The sequence below is a fragment of the Bactrocera dorsalis genome, chromosome 3 (genome assembly GCF_023373825.1).
Source record: "Bactrocera dorsalis isolate Fly_Bdor chromosome 3, ASM2337382v1, whole genome shotgun sequence".
Classification (NCBI taxonomy): Eukaryota; Metazoa; Arthropoda; class Insecta; order Diptera; family Tephritidae; genus Bactrocera; species Bactrocera dorsalis.
This window is the reverse complement of record NC_064305.1, coordinates 31,246,676-31,264,024: the sequence shown is the minus strand read 5'-3', so window position 1 is coordinate 31,264,024 and position 17,349 is coordinate 31,246,676. Positions and strand designations below refer to the sequence as shown.

The 17,349-nt window shown below is 36.6% G+C and overlaps 1 protein-coding gene across 1 annotated transcript; it reads left to right on the top strand.

Moving 5' to 3' along the window:
* Positions 1 to 15,770: 15,770 nt before the first annotated feature.
* Positions 15,771 to 16,595, top strand: LOC125777535 (uncharacterized). Its single transcript, XM_049452638.1, has one exon. The coding sequence runs from the start codon at positions 15,771 to 15,773 to the stop codon at positions 16,593 to 16,595; it is 825 nt and encodes a 274-aa protein (XP_049308595.1).
* The last annotated feature ends 754 nt before the right edge of the window (positions 16,596 to 17,349 follow it).

Sequence of the window (17,349 nt, the reverse complement as noted above, 5' to 3'; positions counted from 1 at the left end):
AGGAATGCTCAACATTATCAGGAACTTTAGGGGAGAGAGTCGTTTTTAAATTTTTCAAAAAAATTAGAAATACAGATAAAGTGTTGGTTTTTTTACGTTTTTTAACCACATATAATATGATGAAAACTTTGCCATTTGCTTGCGTAGGAACATGTATTCAAAATAGAAAGAACTTGCCAACCATTAGTGACCGTTTGAAGAAAGGTGAATGTAAATTTTGCATTAGCGAAACCGGTATAATGGTAGCAAAATGGCAGGACTCACGTGAAGTTATTGTTATGAGTAACTGTCATAGTCCTACAATGTCCGTAGTCTTCAGAAAGCAAAAAGATGGTTCAAGGGTTGTTACTAACTGTCCTAAAGCATTGGCTTTCTATAATGAGAACATGGGAGGAGTTGACATATCTGATCAAAAGGTTAAAACTTATGAACAGAACAGAAAAATCAAGCAAATGGTGGCGTAAAGTATTTTTCAAGCTTCTCATGACATCTATTGTAAATGCCCATATTGTTTATCAGGAGAATATCCACAAAAAGTTTTCAACTGAAAAATTTTATTGTTCCACTCGCAGAACAGCTCATTGCGCAAGGAAGAGTTGGGACAAAAAGTCAAAAAGGACATCTACAACAAAAGGACCCAGGTCAAAAAGAGCAAAAAAAAATGTTAAACGTGGGAGATCATATGCCAGTAAAAGGTGATCGCCGCAGACGCTGTGTTTTATGCACCTCAATAAAAAAAAGAAAAACGCACGTATTACATTTGTTCAATGTGCAAAGAGCCCTTATGCTTTGAATGTTTTGGCATGTTCCATAAATAAATAAAACTTAAATTGAGTTACAAATAAAAACTAAATTTTATTATTCTCAAAAAATTATACCAATGGGATGTATAGTCCCAATTAAATACCGTGTAAATATACCAGTGGGACATATTATCCCAGGACATATCTTCCTTCTGAAGGATACGAAAAAAAAAATTGTTTTATTTTTCTCTTTTAGAAGATTATATCCATCCGAAAAAACGACCTAAATTTTTTTAACATCGCTGCGTATAGTACGGTAGTGAAAGGGTTAATATGTCATTAGTGTTAATGGGAATATAATTATATTATGGTTTAAGTTTTTCCGTTAATTATTTTTTAAATTTAGGAAACGGTGATCAGTATTATTAAATAGATATAGATTTAAGGCGCGCTTTTGGCCGGAGGCACCGGTTGACCTGAAGTGATGCTATGACCGCGCGCTCTCCGCCCTCTATCTCGAAAACGGTTCACCGTATGAAAAATTTTTTCAAACAAAATTTGTAGAGAATTTTGTATTCTACAATATTGATAAGAAATACAAATAGCAAAAAACCCATAAAATATTTACAAAAAAATCGCAAAAAATCGATTTTTGTGAACTTTGACCTTGAAATTTAATAGCTGCGTACACCCTACCCTATGTAGGTTTTGAGACAACTTTTAGGGTGTCAATATTCAAGTATTTACAGACTTACAGCTGGGTATCTCGAATTCCGAGATTCTTACCTAATTTAAGCTTAAATGACTGGACTACATTTAAAATATCCCAGAGTCATTTCGATTTACAAAATATTGCGAATTGCCTTTCTTTATTCATCTTCTTTACTGGCGTAGAAACCGGTTACGCGGTTATAGCCGAGTTAACAAAAGCGCGACAGTCGTTTCTTCTTCTTTTTGCAAGGTGGCGCCGATTGGAGATTCCAAGTGAAGCCAGGTCCTTCTCTATTTGGTCCCTCCAACGAAGTGGAGGACTTCCTCTTCCTCTGCTTTCCCCGGCGGGTATTGCGTCAAATACTTTCAGAGCTGGAGTGTTTTCGTCCATCCGCACAACGTGACCTAGCCAGCGTAGCCGCTGTCCTTTAATTCGCTATAGTTCATAGAATGTCGTCGTATATCTCGTACAGCTTATTGTTGCATTGAATGCGATATCCGCCGTGGCCAACACGCAGGGGACTATAAATCTTTCGCAGAACATTTCTCTCGAAAACTCCTAGTGTCGACTCATCAGAGGTAGAAAAGTGATTGCCGACGAATATTATAAACCTGCATATCTATTATTTTTGCTGAATATACCATCAGTACGTTGGTAATCTCTGGTCACAGTAAAATGTATTTTAATAATATTTTTTGCCGGTGGATTTAACTAGGTCATTAATATTGGACTGATATGCAATAGAGTCCCATGAAATATAGACACTGTTCGAAACAATAAGGATCATTCCGGTTCAAAAAATATAATCATTTTGTGTAACAGTTTAACTTGATCTCTTATATTATACTCAATATGCATGGTATCGCGATGGGTTCTCAAGTTATGTACATAAGTTGAATGCTTTCCGAGCCTTTGTAGGGTGCAAAGAGATTTTTGAACTTCCGTCTGACTAGATTCCATAGATAATAAGTGAAATATCTTATTGAAACAAAGTAGTCATACTTTCTCAAACATAGTGTGGTTTGGTGCGCAAGTGTTCGGTATTGATCATTACCCAACGCCAACTTTTTATCTCTCAAAGAATCTTAGCGACTGAATAGCTCTCGCTGGTCGAGTCGGGACAATATTAAAAAAACTGCGAAAGTTGATTTCCCTCCTCTAAGAAATATGCTAATGGCTATTAAGAATGACAGTGAACAGATATTCACATCTATCTGGGAAGTCAAACCCGATATGACATTGTTGTTTAATTCGAGCATTAATTTTCTGCAAAGTCGTACTACGAACTACTGTTAACTCTTTCCAATCATTCATTAAATACTAGAGAGATGAGTTCGAGACGTTCGAAAGAACTGCCAGAGAATTATCTGAGAGTCGTTGAATTGATGGACAAATTTCGTATGAAAACTTTTCTTCCAGCCATTGCTGAATTGTGAAGTACACTTTAGAACAAAATTTCCGCTTACAAATTGGGTTACTAGCGAATTAGTTTTATTGGTGAGCTAATATAATTGAAATCAGGTTGTTTAGGATTGCACTAAACACTCAAATTAAACCCGTATGACGTATATATTTGCCCGGTAATAAAACCACAATCTAACTTCAGTATAAATTTATTTCACCTGTATTTGGTACTCCCCAAGTACCATCCAATTCATTTGAAGGACAACTACGCACAATCCTATGCTTAACTCAAGCTTATATAGAAAAATAATATGTAAGCGAACTGGCGAAAATAATAATGTTGTTATTGCATACGGGACAATGGTCTGACCAAAGAACAGTATAATCGTATGATGTGTCAAGCTAAAACGCATCACCTGATAATCGTGCTTCTAGTTGTTTTTAATACTGCACAATGGTCGGGCCAAAACAACGGTAGAAATGCCGAAACGAAAATGAGTCACCTGATCATGATGATGCCAGATAGGGCAGCGTGTACCTGGAAAATGGTGATGCCAAATTGCAGAGTATAAACCATATAAATTCAATTAACTTATAATTAATCGTTAACACAGGTAATAGAGGATTGAACGCAAAACAAAAACTTTACGAAACTAACGTAAAAATGTCTTTAAAATCTCTTCAGAGAATAAAAATTCAAAACCTTTGTAAATATTTTTCTAACGCATATTAAATTAAAAAATTAGAGTATATGTTCGTCAATTCTATACTTGTCTATGATGGTAAAAAATTATATGTGTAAAAGATTATTATCTTGCGTAGCAATGTAAATGTGATTACTGTATTATGTTGTATCGTTACCTTATTTTGATGTTACTTGAATAAGCAATCTTGTTGTATTTTTGAATTTGTATCATACCTTATTTTAATGTTACTTGAATAAGCAACCCTGATGTAATTTTTAAACTTGTAACTGGCGACATGAAAGTGAGAAAAAATAAAGAAGAGTTAGTTCGGACGCAACCACGAAACGAAACGGTCTTCCTTCAAAATCTCAGAAGTGGGATTCGGGCACAGTAGCAAAGTACAGTTTTAACAAAATTTTTGCAAAAATTTTTTATAAAAATGGAGTGCGTCGATACAAACATATATACGGCGGCCCAGTTGCGTGAGTGGTTGAAGCGGTTGGGGCTCCCGACTCATGGCAACAAAAGTGCCCTGGCAATAAGGTTGGGCGATGTGCCTGCAATTGAGCGTGGCGATTGTCCTAGTTTCGCTAGCGAGGAGGTTGAAACGGTGAGCATTGATGAATCACCTTTGGAGGAGGCAGCGGAACGTGATTTAAAAACGCAGAATGAGCTCCTGACCAAAGAAGTCGAGCAGTTAAAGCTAGATCGATTAGCGAAAAAGAAAATATTCACAAAGCTTGATCTGAAGAATGGTTTTTTTCATGTTTATATGCATCCAGAGTCAGAGAGATATACGTCGTTTGTGACTCCGTTGGGCCAGTTTGAATTCGCGAGAATGCCTTTTGAACTTAAAAATGCACCATCGATGTTTCAAAGGCTTATACACAAAATATTTGCAGAAATGATAAAAGAAGGAGAAGTTATAGTGTATTTAGACGATATCATGATTGCAACAGAAAACTTAGAGAACCATTTCCAAATTCTAAAAAAAGTATTTAATAAGATAACTCAAAATAAACTTGAATTAAGGTTAGACAAGTGTGAATTTCTACAAACAAGCGTGAATTATTTGGGTTATATTGTTGACGGTGAAGGAATAAGGACGGATGACAAAGGACTAGAAGCGATAAAAAATTTTCCGGTGCCAAAAAACGTTCATACAGTACAAAGTTTCATAGGTTTGTGTTCGTATTTCAGGAGGTTTGTGAAGGATTTTTCTGTTCTAGCAAAGCTTCTGTTCGACTTGACAAAAGAGGAAAAGATATTTTCGTTTGGGACAAAAGAATTAGAATGCTTTGAGCTTTTGAAATCTAAACTGCTAGGCGCCCCGGTACTTGCGTTGTATGACCCGAATGATTACACCGAGTTACATTGTGATGCAAGTTCGATAGGATTAGGGGCTATTTTATTGCAAAGGAAAGAAGATGGAAAGATGCACACAATTTTTTTATTTTTCGAAAAGAACTACAAAAGCAGAGTCACGATATCACAGCTTCGAGTTGGAAGCTTTAGCAATAGTTAGCGCTTTGAAACGATTTCGTGTGTACCTTCAAGGAAAACCCTTCAAGATCATAACAGATTGTAATTCACTTGCACTTACATTGAATAAAAAAGAACTTAACCCTAGAATAGCACGATGGGCTTTAGAGTTACAAAACTTCAATTATACGTTGGAGCATCGAGCGGGAAAACACATCCAGCATGTTGATGCTCTAAGTCGGTCCAGTAATATTCTAGTAGTAGAAACAAATACCTTTGAGGAAAATTTGATTATATGCCAAGGAAGAGATGAGAATTTAAAAAAGTGGAAAAAACTTTTAGAAGAAAAAGAACATAAATTATTTTAGATGAGAAATGGGGTTTAGTAGAGAAAAAAATGATGGCAGAGTTTTATTTTGTGTTCCACAAGATATGGAGGGTAATGTAATTTACAAATATCATGACGAGGTTGGCCATGTTGGAATAGCTAAAGTAGTAGAATTAATATCGAAAAGCTATTGGTTCCCTAAGTTGAGAGAAAAGGTTGATGGAGACATAAAAAATTTCTTGAAATGTATTGTATTCTCTTCCAAAAGTGGGGCGCAGGAGGGTTTTTTACACAGCATTCCAAAAGGAAGAATTCCCTTTGAAGTTGTTCACATTGACCACTTCGGTCCGATTGATAACTCATTAAAAACTAAACACATTTTTGTCGTCATTGATGCATTTACAAAATTTGTCAGACTGTACCTTACCAAAGCAACAAATACCAGAGAAGCGATTAAAGCATTGCAAAGTTATTTCCGGATTTATAGTCGTCCTAAATGCATTGTGTATGATAGAGGAAGTTGTTTTACATCTGGTGAATTTAAAGAATTTTTAGAACAAAACTCGGTTCAGCATATTAAGATCGCTACAGGTTCTCCACAGGCAAATGGTCAGGTAGAGCGGGTAAATTGGAGTTTGGGACCAATGATATCAAAAATGTTAAATACAGATAAACGATACAACTTGAATGCGGCAATAGAAAGTATAGAGCATGCTTTTAATAACACGATACATAGGACAACCGGGGAGCACCCGAGCGTAATGTTGTTTGGTGTAAATCAAAGAGGTGAAGTTGTTCATTCGCTGAAAGAAAACTTAAGAGAAGTTGAAAAGTCATGTGAAAATCGAATTTTGCAGGATATTCGTGAGAAGGCAAGTGTAAAACAAGAACAGTTGCAACAGTATAATACAAACTTTGTTAATAAAAAAGGCGAGCGCCAAGAAAATATGTAAAGGGAGATTATGTGGTTATAAAAAATTTCGATTCTCACATAGGAGTGTCTAAAAAACTGATTCCTAAATTTAAGGGACCGTATTGTATTGAAAAAGTTTTACGAAACGATCGTTACTTACTTAGAGATGTCGACGGGTTTCAACAGTCTCGAGTCCCATACCACGGGGTATGGGCAATTGGAAATATAAAACCATGGTTCAAAGGACGCGAAGTCTAGTCAGTCACTTGAGATCAGGTGATCTCATGGTCAGGACGGCCGAATTGTAGCAATCTAAATGTGATTACTGTATTATGTTGTATCGTTACCTTATTTTGATGTTACCTGAATAAGCAATCCTGTTGTATTTTTGAATTTGTATCATACCTTATTTTAATGTTACTTCAATAAGCAATCCTGTTGTACTTTTGAATTTGTATTATGCTTTATTTTAATATTACTTGTAATAATAAGTGTATAAGCAAGACGGTAGTACTTTTGAATTTGTATCATACCTTATTTTAATGTTACTCGAATAATAAGTGAGAAAAAATAAAGAAGAGTTAGTTCGGACGCAACCACGAAACGAATCGATCTTCCTACACTTGTTTAATCAGATGACCATGATGATAACCATGTTGAAACAAATTGATGAGTAATTTTTTATGAAAAAGTGGCCCCACATTCTTAATCAGACCCTGGAAGTAACAGTTAACTAGCATTAAAAGCAACAAAGCTTTATAAATTTTTGTGTGTTTGTGGAGCGACAATTGCAATTAAGATCATTTGTTTGTTACATATAGGCAATAAATTAGTTTTTGTTCTCCTCCCCTCCCCACATACTCATCCGCTCTTGCAGCACAGGCATTGTCCTTGTTGTAATTTAATTGCCATGGGCAAGCACGTCAGTATATGTATATTAATATTTATGTGTATGTGTGGTCATGATTTTCTCTTTGAGGTATTCGTAATCCTAATTAAGTTGATGAATTATAGATTGACAGTTTGCTAAGCGAATATTTGGTTTACACATCCATACGTGCAGAAATACATAAATACATATGTATACCTGCATTTATGTATAACCTCTTCTATGTAGCGCGTGCTTGCCACATCTAGCATAAGTAAACTTTGGCAGCCTGTTTGCCTATTTTGGTATTTTGCTGTGCTCTTAGGTTAAGCAAAACTTAATTAACGCTATCAGCTAATGATTGAATTAGTGTTTAGAGAGCAATTGGGATCTGTTGAGAAATTTGAAAACGCTTTAGGACTTACGAACACTATCTTGCGGCTGGGGCGCTAAGTGACTCCTATTTGTTTTGGGTCATTGAAAAATCTAGGTGTGTGTAAATAAAATTCATTAAAGCTGCACATACTCAACCTTTACGTTAGAATGGAAGCAGTGTTGCATACTTTTAGGAGCTGCGATAATTGGTTTGTGAACATGGATGAGTGTAAATTAACAGCCGTTATTAACAGACGAATATTCTGTAGTACATACATAGTATTCAGTGTAGTAGTATACAGTAAGTTTGTACTGAATTGTCATAAGTGAATTTTGACCAAGTGTGATCCTGTGTAGTTTAACTTGGTTAACCGGATACTTGAACTTGGTTAATCGAACTTAGGAGACTTCAAGCTCCTTATGACTATAAAGTGATATAAGTTTGCATGAACTTTGGCGAATTTTTTCAATAAAGCAGCATTCCTAGAGACATATTTTGGGGTCCAAGCACAACTTGAGTGTAGTAAAGTAAATAAACTGCTGTAAACAATTATCAAACTTTAAATGACTTTACGTCACTTTGTTTGAAAAAAAGAGATTGAGCTGATCTCCCATTGCTTTTGTTTCGTCAGATTTTAAGTAATTTAGAGAGGATTTCTATTGGATAGTGTTTTGTTTCTTAATTGCAAAGTTGAAAGCTTAGGAAACACCTACAAATTTACACTATATATTTGTGACCTAATTAATGAATATTAATCCATATGCTAGTGTAGAATTCAACTTCACACTAATAAAAAATATTTCACTTTAATTTATGCTTGTTAAGAGATTAAGTTACCAGTTGAAATATTTGCTGATCTTAAACCGAACCGCTCGCAGAATTTAAAAACTAATTCTAATCATTTGGGAGAAAAATACGTATTCAAAGGATTAATATCTGGGAATTTGCAAGATACCTTAGTAGCGTAGAATAAAAATCGTTTCCTTGGGGGAGATCAAACAAAAAGTTTAGTTTTTCTAAATATTGAAATTTCAGAACAGAAATAAAAAAATAAACTGCATGAAATTTCTACTGTTCTATGGTTCCAATGCCCATAGATACGAAGTATAAAAAGTTTTTTTAATATAATGTCAACCGGCCCATCCAGAACATTTTGAACCTCCACAAAATTCAGATGACTGTTCAAAGTCGTTTTTACATAACTCTTAGTGCCACTGACGTAAAAGGCTAGAAACAAATTGTGTCAGATTGCATAGACCGGAGTCTCTTCGGAACGGATAACCTCTAAATTCACGTATATAACTTTTAATCAGTTCGTAAGTATGCGGTAATAACAAACCTTAAAAAAGTGTAAAGATTTAAACTCAACATCTTTCCATGTCTTAAGCAATATAATTATTATAAAATTTATTTAGATACATCCATATACCCCATAGAATTCTACAGCACAATTACCAGCATTGAAATTGTCTTTAAATAGCTAAATATTATTTCAAACAGACCTTTGACACTGTTTACCCCAAATTTGCATTTCACGCTTCAGTCGTTTACTTAACTTAATCGTTTCAGCATTGTGCACGAAAAATAAAGTCTTTGCGCCACAACGGTTAGCTCGTTTTGCAAATTTAGTACTCAGTAAGCTTCTTGCTCAGCGCTTATCGGCTTTTTAGTTAGTTAATCGCAACTTACATTTTCTTCGCTTTCGCTTTCTTTGTCATTTTCACTTTCCACATTTCCTCAAAGCGTTTCGCCTGAATGCATTCGTGTGCCGCTCCGCTTTGTGGTTGACAGCGCAGCTATACGCTTCTAACCGCATCACCGCAAAATAAGAAGAATTAACCAACTGAAATGTTAGGCTCGTGAGTGGAAATACGTGTAGGAATAAGTATGAATATACTCGTATATTAGATGTCGGAAAGTATTCTATATACTATACATACTTGTGTATATGGGTACTAATAAACCTACAACAGCGAGTGATTACAAGCCTTGAGGCAGTAAGAATGGGCTTACAACACCGAGACACACATTCTGACTCTGTCAAATATATGTATGTGTTAAAAATTTGTTTAAATTTAGCCTACTAGTATAAGCACGGGCTCATCAGCTTCTTTAAATTTTAATTTCAACTGTATAGCCATCAACAGCCGCTAATAGTCGCATGGCGCATATCAACCGCTGTCAGGCATGGCTGTGAAAAGTCAGTTGTTTCACGGATGTGAACTCAAGAGCCGGTGGCTGGTCGCAAGAGTGTGGCGTGTTACGCTGCTGCTTAACTTGCTGGTCGGCGACAAGTCTACTTCCCACGTTGTGATGGGCGGACAAGCATGAACGCCTCAACAACAGATAATTACGAGTATCGAAAAAAAAAATGAACATCAGCTTGATTTTTGAACAACTTTGGCATGGTTTTTTTTTTGGTTTGGGCTTGTTTTTTCCCCTCCATTCCAATGATTGTTGAGTTGTTTGCATGTCAAACTCATAAACTTATATCTTATCTGTAGTTGTAATGCTCTCGATGAACGTAAGATCAAAATTCGCACGATCAATCATGTGTGCCTTAGGAGTCGAGCAAGAACACGTTTCGTACCCAAAGTATTCACCAAAATCATTCAAACGGACTGGCCAGAGGGGTCGAGCTCTCTTGCCATCTCTCTAAGGCTTGCTGACTTTGCTTCACTTTTCTTAATTGTTTCCTCAGTTAATGAGGTCAAAGGTCGTCCAGAATGAGGTATGTCTTCCACGATCTCTCGACCGTTGTTGAAGGCTTTGTACCACTCGTAGGCTTATGCTTTTGATAAAACTGAATCACCTTATGTCTTTTCTAACATTCGCAAAGATTCCGCGTAGGAAATTTGGTTATAAATACAAAATTTTAGACAAATTCTTTGTTTGATATTTTTAGCCATTGTAAAAGTCTCACTTTCACTTCAAAGCACAAAGGAGGGAAAGCCCCAATCGGAATAAAATCTTTAGAACGACGGTACGTTTACCAGGCGCTAAAGAGTCAAGAATTAAAGGGCGGGCGGATGACATACATATGTCATTGATTATCACCACAAATGAATGTGTAGCAAGTAAGTAGCTAAAAAATGTACAGTTATATTTTCCAATACAATACATAGGTGTATAAAATCATATAGAAGATTGGTAAAGTATTGTTAAATTTAAAAAGTTGCCACAAATCATACGTGCACATAAAAATGTGTATATAAATAGTTGAATGGAGTGCCATATATAAATTAATGCCATTGAGACTGCTGAATGAATTTACACAAAGTGGCTTGCGACATGACATGAGGCAATCATACACCTGGCCAACCATTTGCCATAACAATTCGAAAATGTCCTGTGCATTGTCGGGGCCATAAATCATTCTTGTTTAATTAAACTGAATTCTGTGTGACATCCTTGCAAAGTTGCTGACCTGCTGAACACACGCCTGCCCGGGCGCTTTTTGCCTGCGCACATATGTATATATAGCACACATGTTTACATAGTTGCCGTCTTTTGCCGCAATCGTGTCTGCCTAGTCCCCATTTCTTGGGAGTAGCTTTTTTGTAAAATCACTGCATTACGATGATTTTTTGCTTCCTCTCTTACTACCTTCAATTCTCGCCGCTGCCTTTGCGGCATTTTGACTAACTTACCGTCCGACTGGCTGCTTGACACATTCAAGTATACATATTACATTTGTTTTATATGCATTAGTGTTGTACACTTGAGTATCTGCGCATGTCTGTGTCTCCAAGAGCTTCGGTATTCACGACCACAGCGACAAAACTCGACTATATCAACTGCAATCCCATTAAATGCAGATTCTCAAATGACCTTCAATTTATTTTAAATTTTGTCCATTTTGAAAATTGTCTTTTCCTCATAGTGTAATTTCCTCGTTTGATCTTTCGACTCAGCACTACTTTTAAGCTTTCGATATGCACGCGCTTCACGTTTTCTGGAAAGAGCCTTACCATTTTCATCTTCGTTATGCCCTCCACAAAAAAATATGTAAGGGTCGCGAACTATACCGAACTGAACTGGAAAATGAACATTGAAAAACAATTTAAAAAAATATTATATGATATTCTACTCCGGACAAAAATAGTAAGACTATGTAATTCTTCTTCGTTTTGTTGAGGCGATAAAAAAGATAAAACATCCCTCCCCAGAGTTGTGCGCTGGGTTTGGGACATGCCATGTTAACCGCATATGAAACATATAAAATACGAACGCAAAAAAAGTCGTGCGGGGAAAGTATGTCGAAATCGACCTCCTTGAAAATAGACGACGAATCAGCGATCATTACCTGGGAAGACAAAACCGACTTCTGGTAAAGGTGGTCTCAGAATGTGGATACCCTTCGCCAGAGGAGTTCGTGAACCAACAAGTAGAGATATTACCATTAGTGAACAAACTTTATATCTCAATATTCTCTAAGTAAAAGTTAGATTTAATTACAGTGACTTCAGGGCCATACCAGGTCCGTAAAGTGAACATATATTTTTGGTAGTTTAGTACACCTCAGCTTTATGAGCCTGAAACTTAAAGTCTAATGTTTCAAAGCGAGACAATTGAAAACTCTGAAAACGATTCTGGTAGTAATTTTGGTTTATAGGGTGTTAGAATGCTCACACTCGTTCTCTCCCTCTTTATCTTCCTCTGTAAAAACCAAATTTTATACTTGTGTATATTTTCATACAAATATTTAGTCATGTGGTAAACATGTATGGTATGAATATATGTAAGTATGTTGTATGTGCATATGTATGAGTATATGCATAAGTCATATTGGCATTCGAAATACATTGGTCGAAATTCAATATTGACAGCGAGCATTAATTAGGCTGCATAATTAAAATCAGATATTCTCAACCAAAATTATGGCAAAATACTCACACAGCTAATTCATGCGCAAAATTCAGTCATACGAAAATGTACTATGTACATGACTGCCATTCCGTGCACATCACTTTAATATATGTCGATGTGTGCACCGACCAACTTGCGTTTAAATGTGGTCATAAAATGCTCTATAGTGAATACTCATAACCACCGAAAATTAAGTTGCGGTGCATTTAAATGGGCCCATCGGACGCACTCGTTCTGTGGATGTTTGTGTTCAGTTTTATTGCTGTTATTTTGTGACCTCGCTTGCGTATGTGTATTGCTTGTGGGAATGGTGTGGTGGATTGGAGTGCAAATATATTGGGTTGTCAAAGAAGTCTTGCGGTATTTTCGCTAGTGGGCGCTGAAAGCACGTAGTTCTAGTTTTATTCGTCGCATCGGGTCATGCTATACCTTTTTGGAAAGCTCATTTCACGCGCTATACGTGTTTGATTTATTGTCGTTTCTTTTAAGTAGTTCCTGAGTTATAGCGTCGAAACATGGACCAAAATAAAGAGAAAATACGGCATATTTTACAGTAGTACTACGATAAAGACAAAAATGCATTCCAAGGCGCCAATAAAATTTGTGCAGTTTATGGACCCGATACAGTTTCCATTTCCACCGCACAACGATGGTTTCAACGTTTTCGTTCTGGTGTAGAGGTGGTCGAAGATGCGCCACGCCCCGGAAGGCCTGTCGTCGAAAATTGCAATAAAATCGCTGAATTGGAAAGAGACCGGCATAGTAGTCATCAAACCGTTATAAATCATTTGAAGAAGCTTGGAGTCACTAAGAAGCTCGATGTATGGGTGCCACACGAATTGATTCAATAAAAATACCGCAAGACTTTTTTGACCACAATCATCTCGGGCTTATCCGCATATACAAATGATTTGAATTTTAATTAGGGATATTGGGGGCTAAGGGAAGTATTGACCCGATTCAACCCATTTTTGATACACATAATTACTATTGGCAGTCAAGGTGTCTGTCTGAAATTCAATTGTGTATCTCACACATTGACCGATATTTTCGATCAAAAGTTACCTATAGATAATACTGGCGTCCGCATATTCGGTACGAACAGGCTTGTACAGTTTTAGTTGGATTTAGACAATTTTCGGTCATGAGGTGGCATGCTTTAAATGAATTATTACTGTAAAGTTTTAAGTTGTTATATCCTTTTGCTTGTTGATTTGAGTATTGGAATGTGAAAGAATCAAATAGAATTTAACATATTGTTATATGGAAAGTAGGCGTGGTTGTAGTCCGATTTCACTTTCACTTCGGCTCCAATAATTTAGGTAAAATGTAATGTCTCTGGCGTAATTAGTTATTGATTTATTGCGCGAGAGTGGCGGGGTTATTAGCCAATTTCATCCAATTTTACAATGTCTACTGCGATCTCATATACCAAATTACAGTTTTATATCTTAATTCAGAGCTTAGTTATGGCGTTTTATGGGTTTTAGGTTAATGGCGTTTTGTGGGCGTGGCAGTGGTCAAATAGCGCCGATGTACGTATTCGAAATCTTTGTTTACTAAGGAACCCGCGTACCAAGTTTTGCCCAGATATCTCAATTTTTCTCAAGTTACAGCTTGTACGGACGTACAGATGGACAAACATGTATTATATATGTGGCGACACCCACATTAAACAAATCTTAAAATTTATTTAATTAATGCATTTACAAGTTAATACAAAGTTCAATTATATTAGTACACCTAAAGGTTAAGTTATCTCACATTCTACTTTACATTGTTATCCTAAGAGTTACAGTACTGCTTTCTCTCTTACATACATTAATTAAGCTATCATATTAATGCATTACATATTGACAGCAGCATCACCTGATGCTTGTCGATCACCGTTACCTAAGTAAGCATATAAGAAATTAAACTCTAAGCTAAGCATGTCAGTTGGATTTTGGTTATCACGTCGCCCAGACGTATCGTAATAAACCAGTACTCCACATATATACTTGTATATGACCTTATATAATATTTATCTCGCTTAGATTTAGGTGTTACGTACAATCGTTAGGTAAACAAAACTATAATACTCTGTAGCAACACGTTTTAAAAGTATAAAAACACTGATTTACGGATAAAGCTAATAGCTAAATCTTGAACAAATAAAACGCATTTAGTTTATTTTATATTTTCGCTTAAAAACGAAATGTGTTGGCAATGCGGGAGGAAACAGTCAGTTGTTTCAAAATTTCTGATGTGGAAAAAAGGCTAGTTTGAATTCTTCAATTTGTAAACGTGAATTACTATATAAATATATTTATTTTGTTCATTTGATGATATTAATACAAAAAAATTATAACAAATGTTCAGATTTGTATTAATTTTATCTTAAACAAACCACAAAATTTTATAATTTTGGTTTGTTTACTGTCAAAATGAACTTTACCGTTATTGCCAATTACTTTTGTTTTTGGAAAAAGCAAATCTATGATGAATGAAAAAGGACAATAAACTGGCAATGCCTCAAGTTCTATATACAAGCTATAATAGCTTATGACAAGACAACGTAATTATGGTGGCTAAGTCATTCATACAAAATAAGCTAATAGCTTAATTTGCTAGTCAAATAAAACACGTCTAATGTAGTCTTATTGTGACTATTGTCTAATGAGAAAGGGTTTCTAACAATACCTTCGTAATATTATACTTAAGTCTTACAAACTCGTCAAGGACATTGTAGCGATTAACATCTCTCCAAATTGTAATAGATCCATTTATTAACTATTTCTAATATTGTAACTACTTAACTACTTTCATCTGGTAACACTGTATTCAGCAACCTAAAATATTTTATCCCGTTATAATATTGATCACCTCATATTAGCTTTTCTAATTCGTCCTATTCCTTTTGATCATCGGACGAGACCACACGTGTTCTATTGCGATTAACAGAAAACATTTATATTCATACTCAAAATATAATTGTAAGTCGGATTTACTTGTAAGTAAATAAAGATAATTAAATTAAGTAGCTGGTTAAATAGTGTTTTACTTATTAACACTTTAACCGCCACATTGGTGACCCCGACGACTGAAATTCATTCAATATACCCGACGGCCGAAATTCGTGCATTATACCGACGTTAAAATAACATTGGCGACGCTCACAATATACCCGACGTCCTACGCCTTTCGTACAAGCCAAAAATCGACGTGATTTATGGACTAACTGCTACATTGGGAATACGTTATTCTGATGTGTGTACCATAACCTCCACTTGTGAGCCACAATCGTCAAAGTAAATCTGGTTAAAGGAGTTGAACGAGCAAACTCAACCATATTACGCCACGCGGCTTAAGCGATAGAACACTAAACCTGTTACCAACTCGGTACAAAGATGACCAACATAAAGCAGTCACCATCGGAAGACAATTCCGAAGACAGGAAACCTCTACAACCAACATCCAACGTCATTCGACCAATACAATTTAATCCTGACAAGCCATCGCTGTGGATCGCCCAAATCGAAGCACAGTTTAGGATTCTGGGAGTGGTAAGAGATGTTGACAAATTTTACCACGCGGTTTCCATCCTCGACACGCGACATGCGGCAGAAGTGGAAGACATCATTGTTGATCCTCCAACATCAGCACCTTTCACTGCACTCAAAATGGCACTAATTAGTCGTTTTTCTAAATCGAAAGAAGCGAAGCTGCAACAACTTCTCGAAGGTGAGGAGATTGGCGATCGCACACCATCACAACTCCTGCGCCATCTTAAAGCACTGGTTCCAGGAGTCAACGAAGATGTACTTAAAGCTAAATGGTTATCCGCTTTACCGAAGGACACTCGCGCCATGTTAGCATTGCAAACAAATACAACGCTGGAAAATTTAGGGGCTAGTGCAGACAGACTCCACGAGATCATACAAGGAATGCACGTTTCATCAGTTTCCAAAAATACCAACAACAATAATGACGCAGACTTCGCACAACAAATATCTGACTTAACCAAACAGTTAGCAGCACTATCAGCCGTTATTAACAAACGGAAATCCAGATCAAATACACGACAGCATAACAAGCCGAGGCCACGTAACCAGTTCCAACAACGTAGACTGAGCTCTAACGGGTTTTGTTACTACCACTCGAAATACGGTAAAAACGCTATTCGGTGCAAACCAGGCTGCACATTTTCGGGAAACGCTGTAGAGAATCTCTAATGACGGGTAGTGATTCTCTGCAAAATTCTCACCGTCTGTACATTAGAGATCGAACCTCTGGTACCCAATATCTGGTGGACACAGGTTCCGATTTATCGGTTTTTCCAAAAGAGTGGTCGAAAAATGCAACACCAACAATTGGTCATACGCTACAAGCAGCAAACGTATCCATCATCCAAACATACGGAAAACGGTTATTGTCTCTTAATCTAGGTCTTCGTCGTGATTTTTTGTGGCAATTTATCATCGCTGACGTTACGAAACCAATCATCGGGGCTGACTTCTTGAGTCACTTTGACTTATTAGTCGACCTCAAGCGAAGATGTCTACTCGACGGACGTACTGGATTAACATCACCCGCTTTAATTGCTCCAATAGCGAATACAATTTCTATCCGATCAATTAAAGAAGATACAATATACCACAAACTACTACGAAATTTTCCGCAGATTACAAATCCAGACAGCGTAACAAGAGGGAAGAAACACAACACCTTCCACCACATACGTACTTCAAACGGACCACCAGTGACCAGCAAAGCACGTCGTTTACCACCGGATAAACTACAAGCTGCACGTCACGAGTTTAATGACATGATCAAACTGGGAATCGCTCGATCTTCGAACAGTCCATGGTCATCGCCACTGCACCTAACAGCGAAGAGCACTGGAGGATGGCGACCGTGTGGAGACTACCGCAGTCTAAATGCTCGCACAGTTCCAGACAAATACCCCGTACGCTGCCTTGAGGACTT

Bases quoted from the DNA above. Each gene is read 5' to 3' on its own strand.
- LOC125777535 (XM_049452638.1), top strand. From the start codon at position 15,771: ATGACCAACATAAAGCAGTCACCATCGGAAGACAATTCCGAAGACAGG.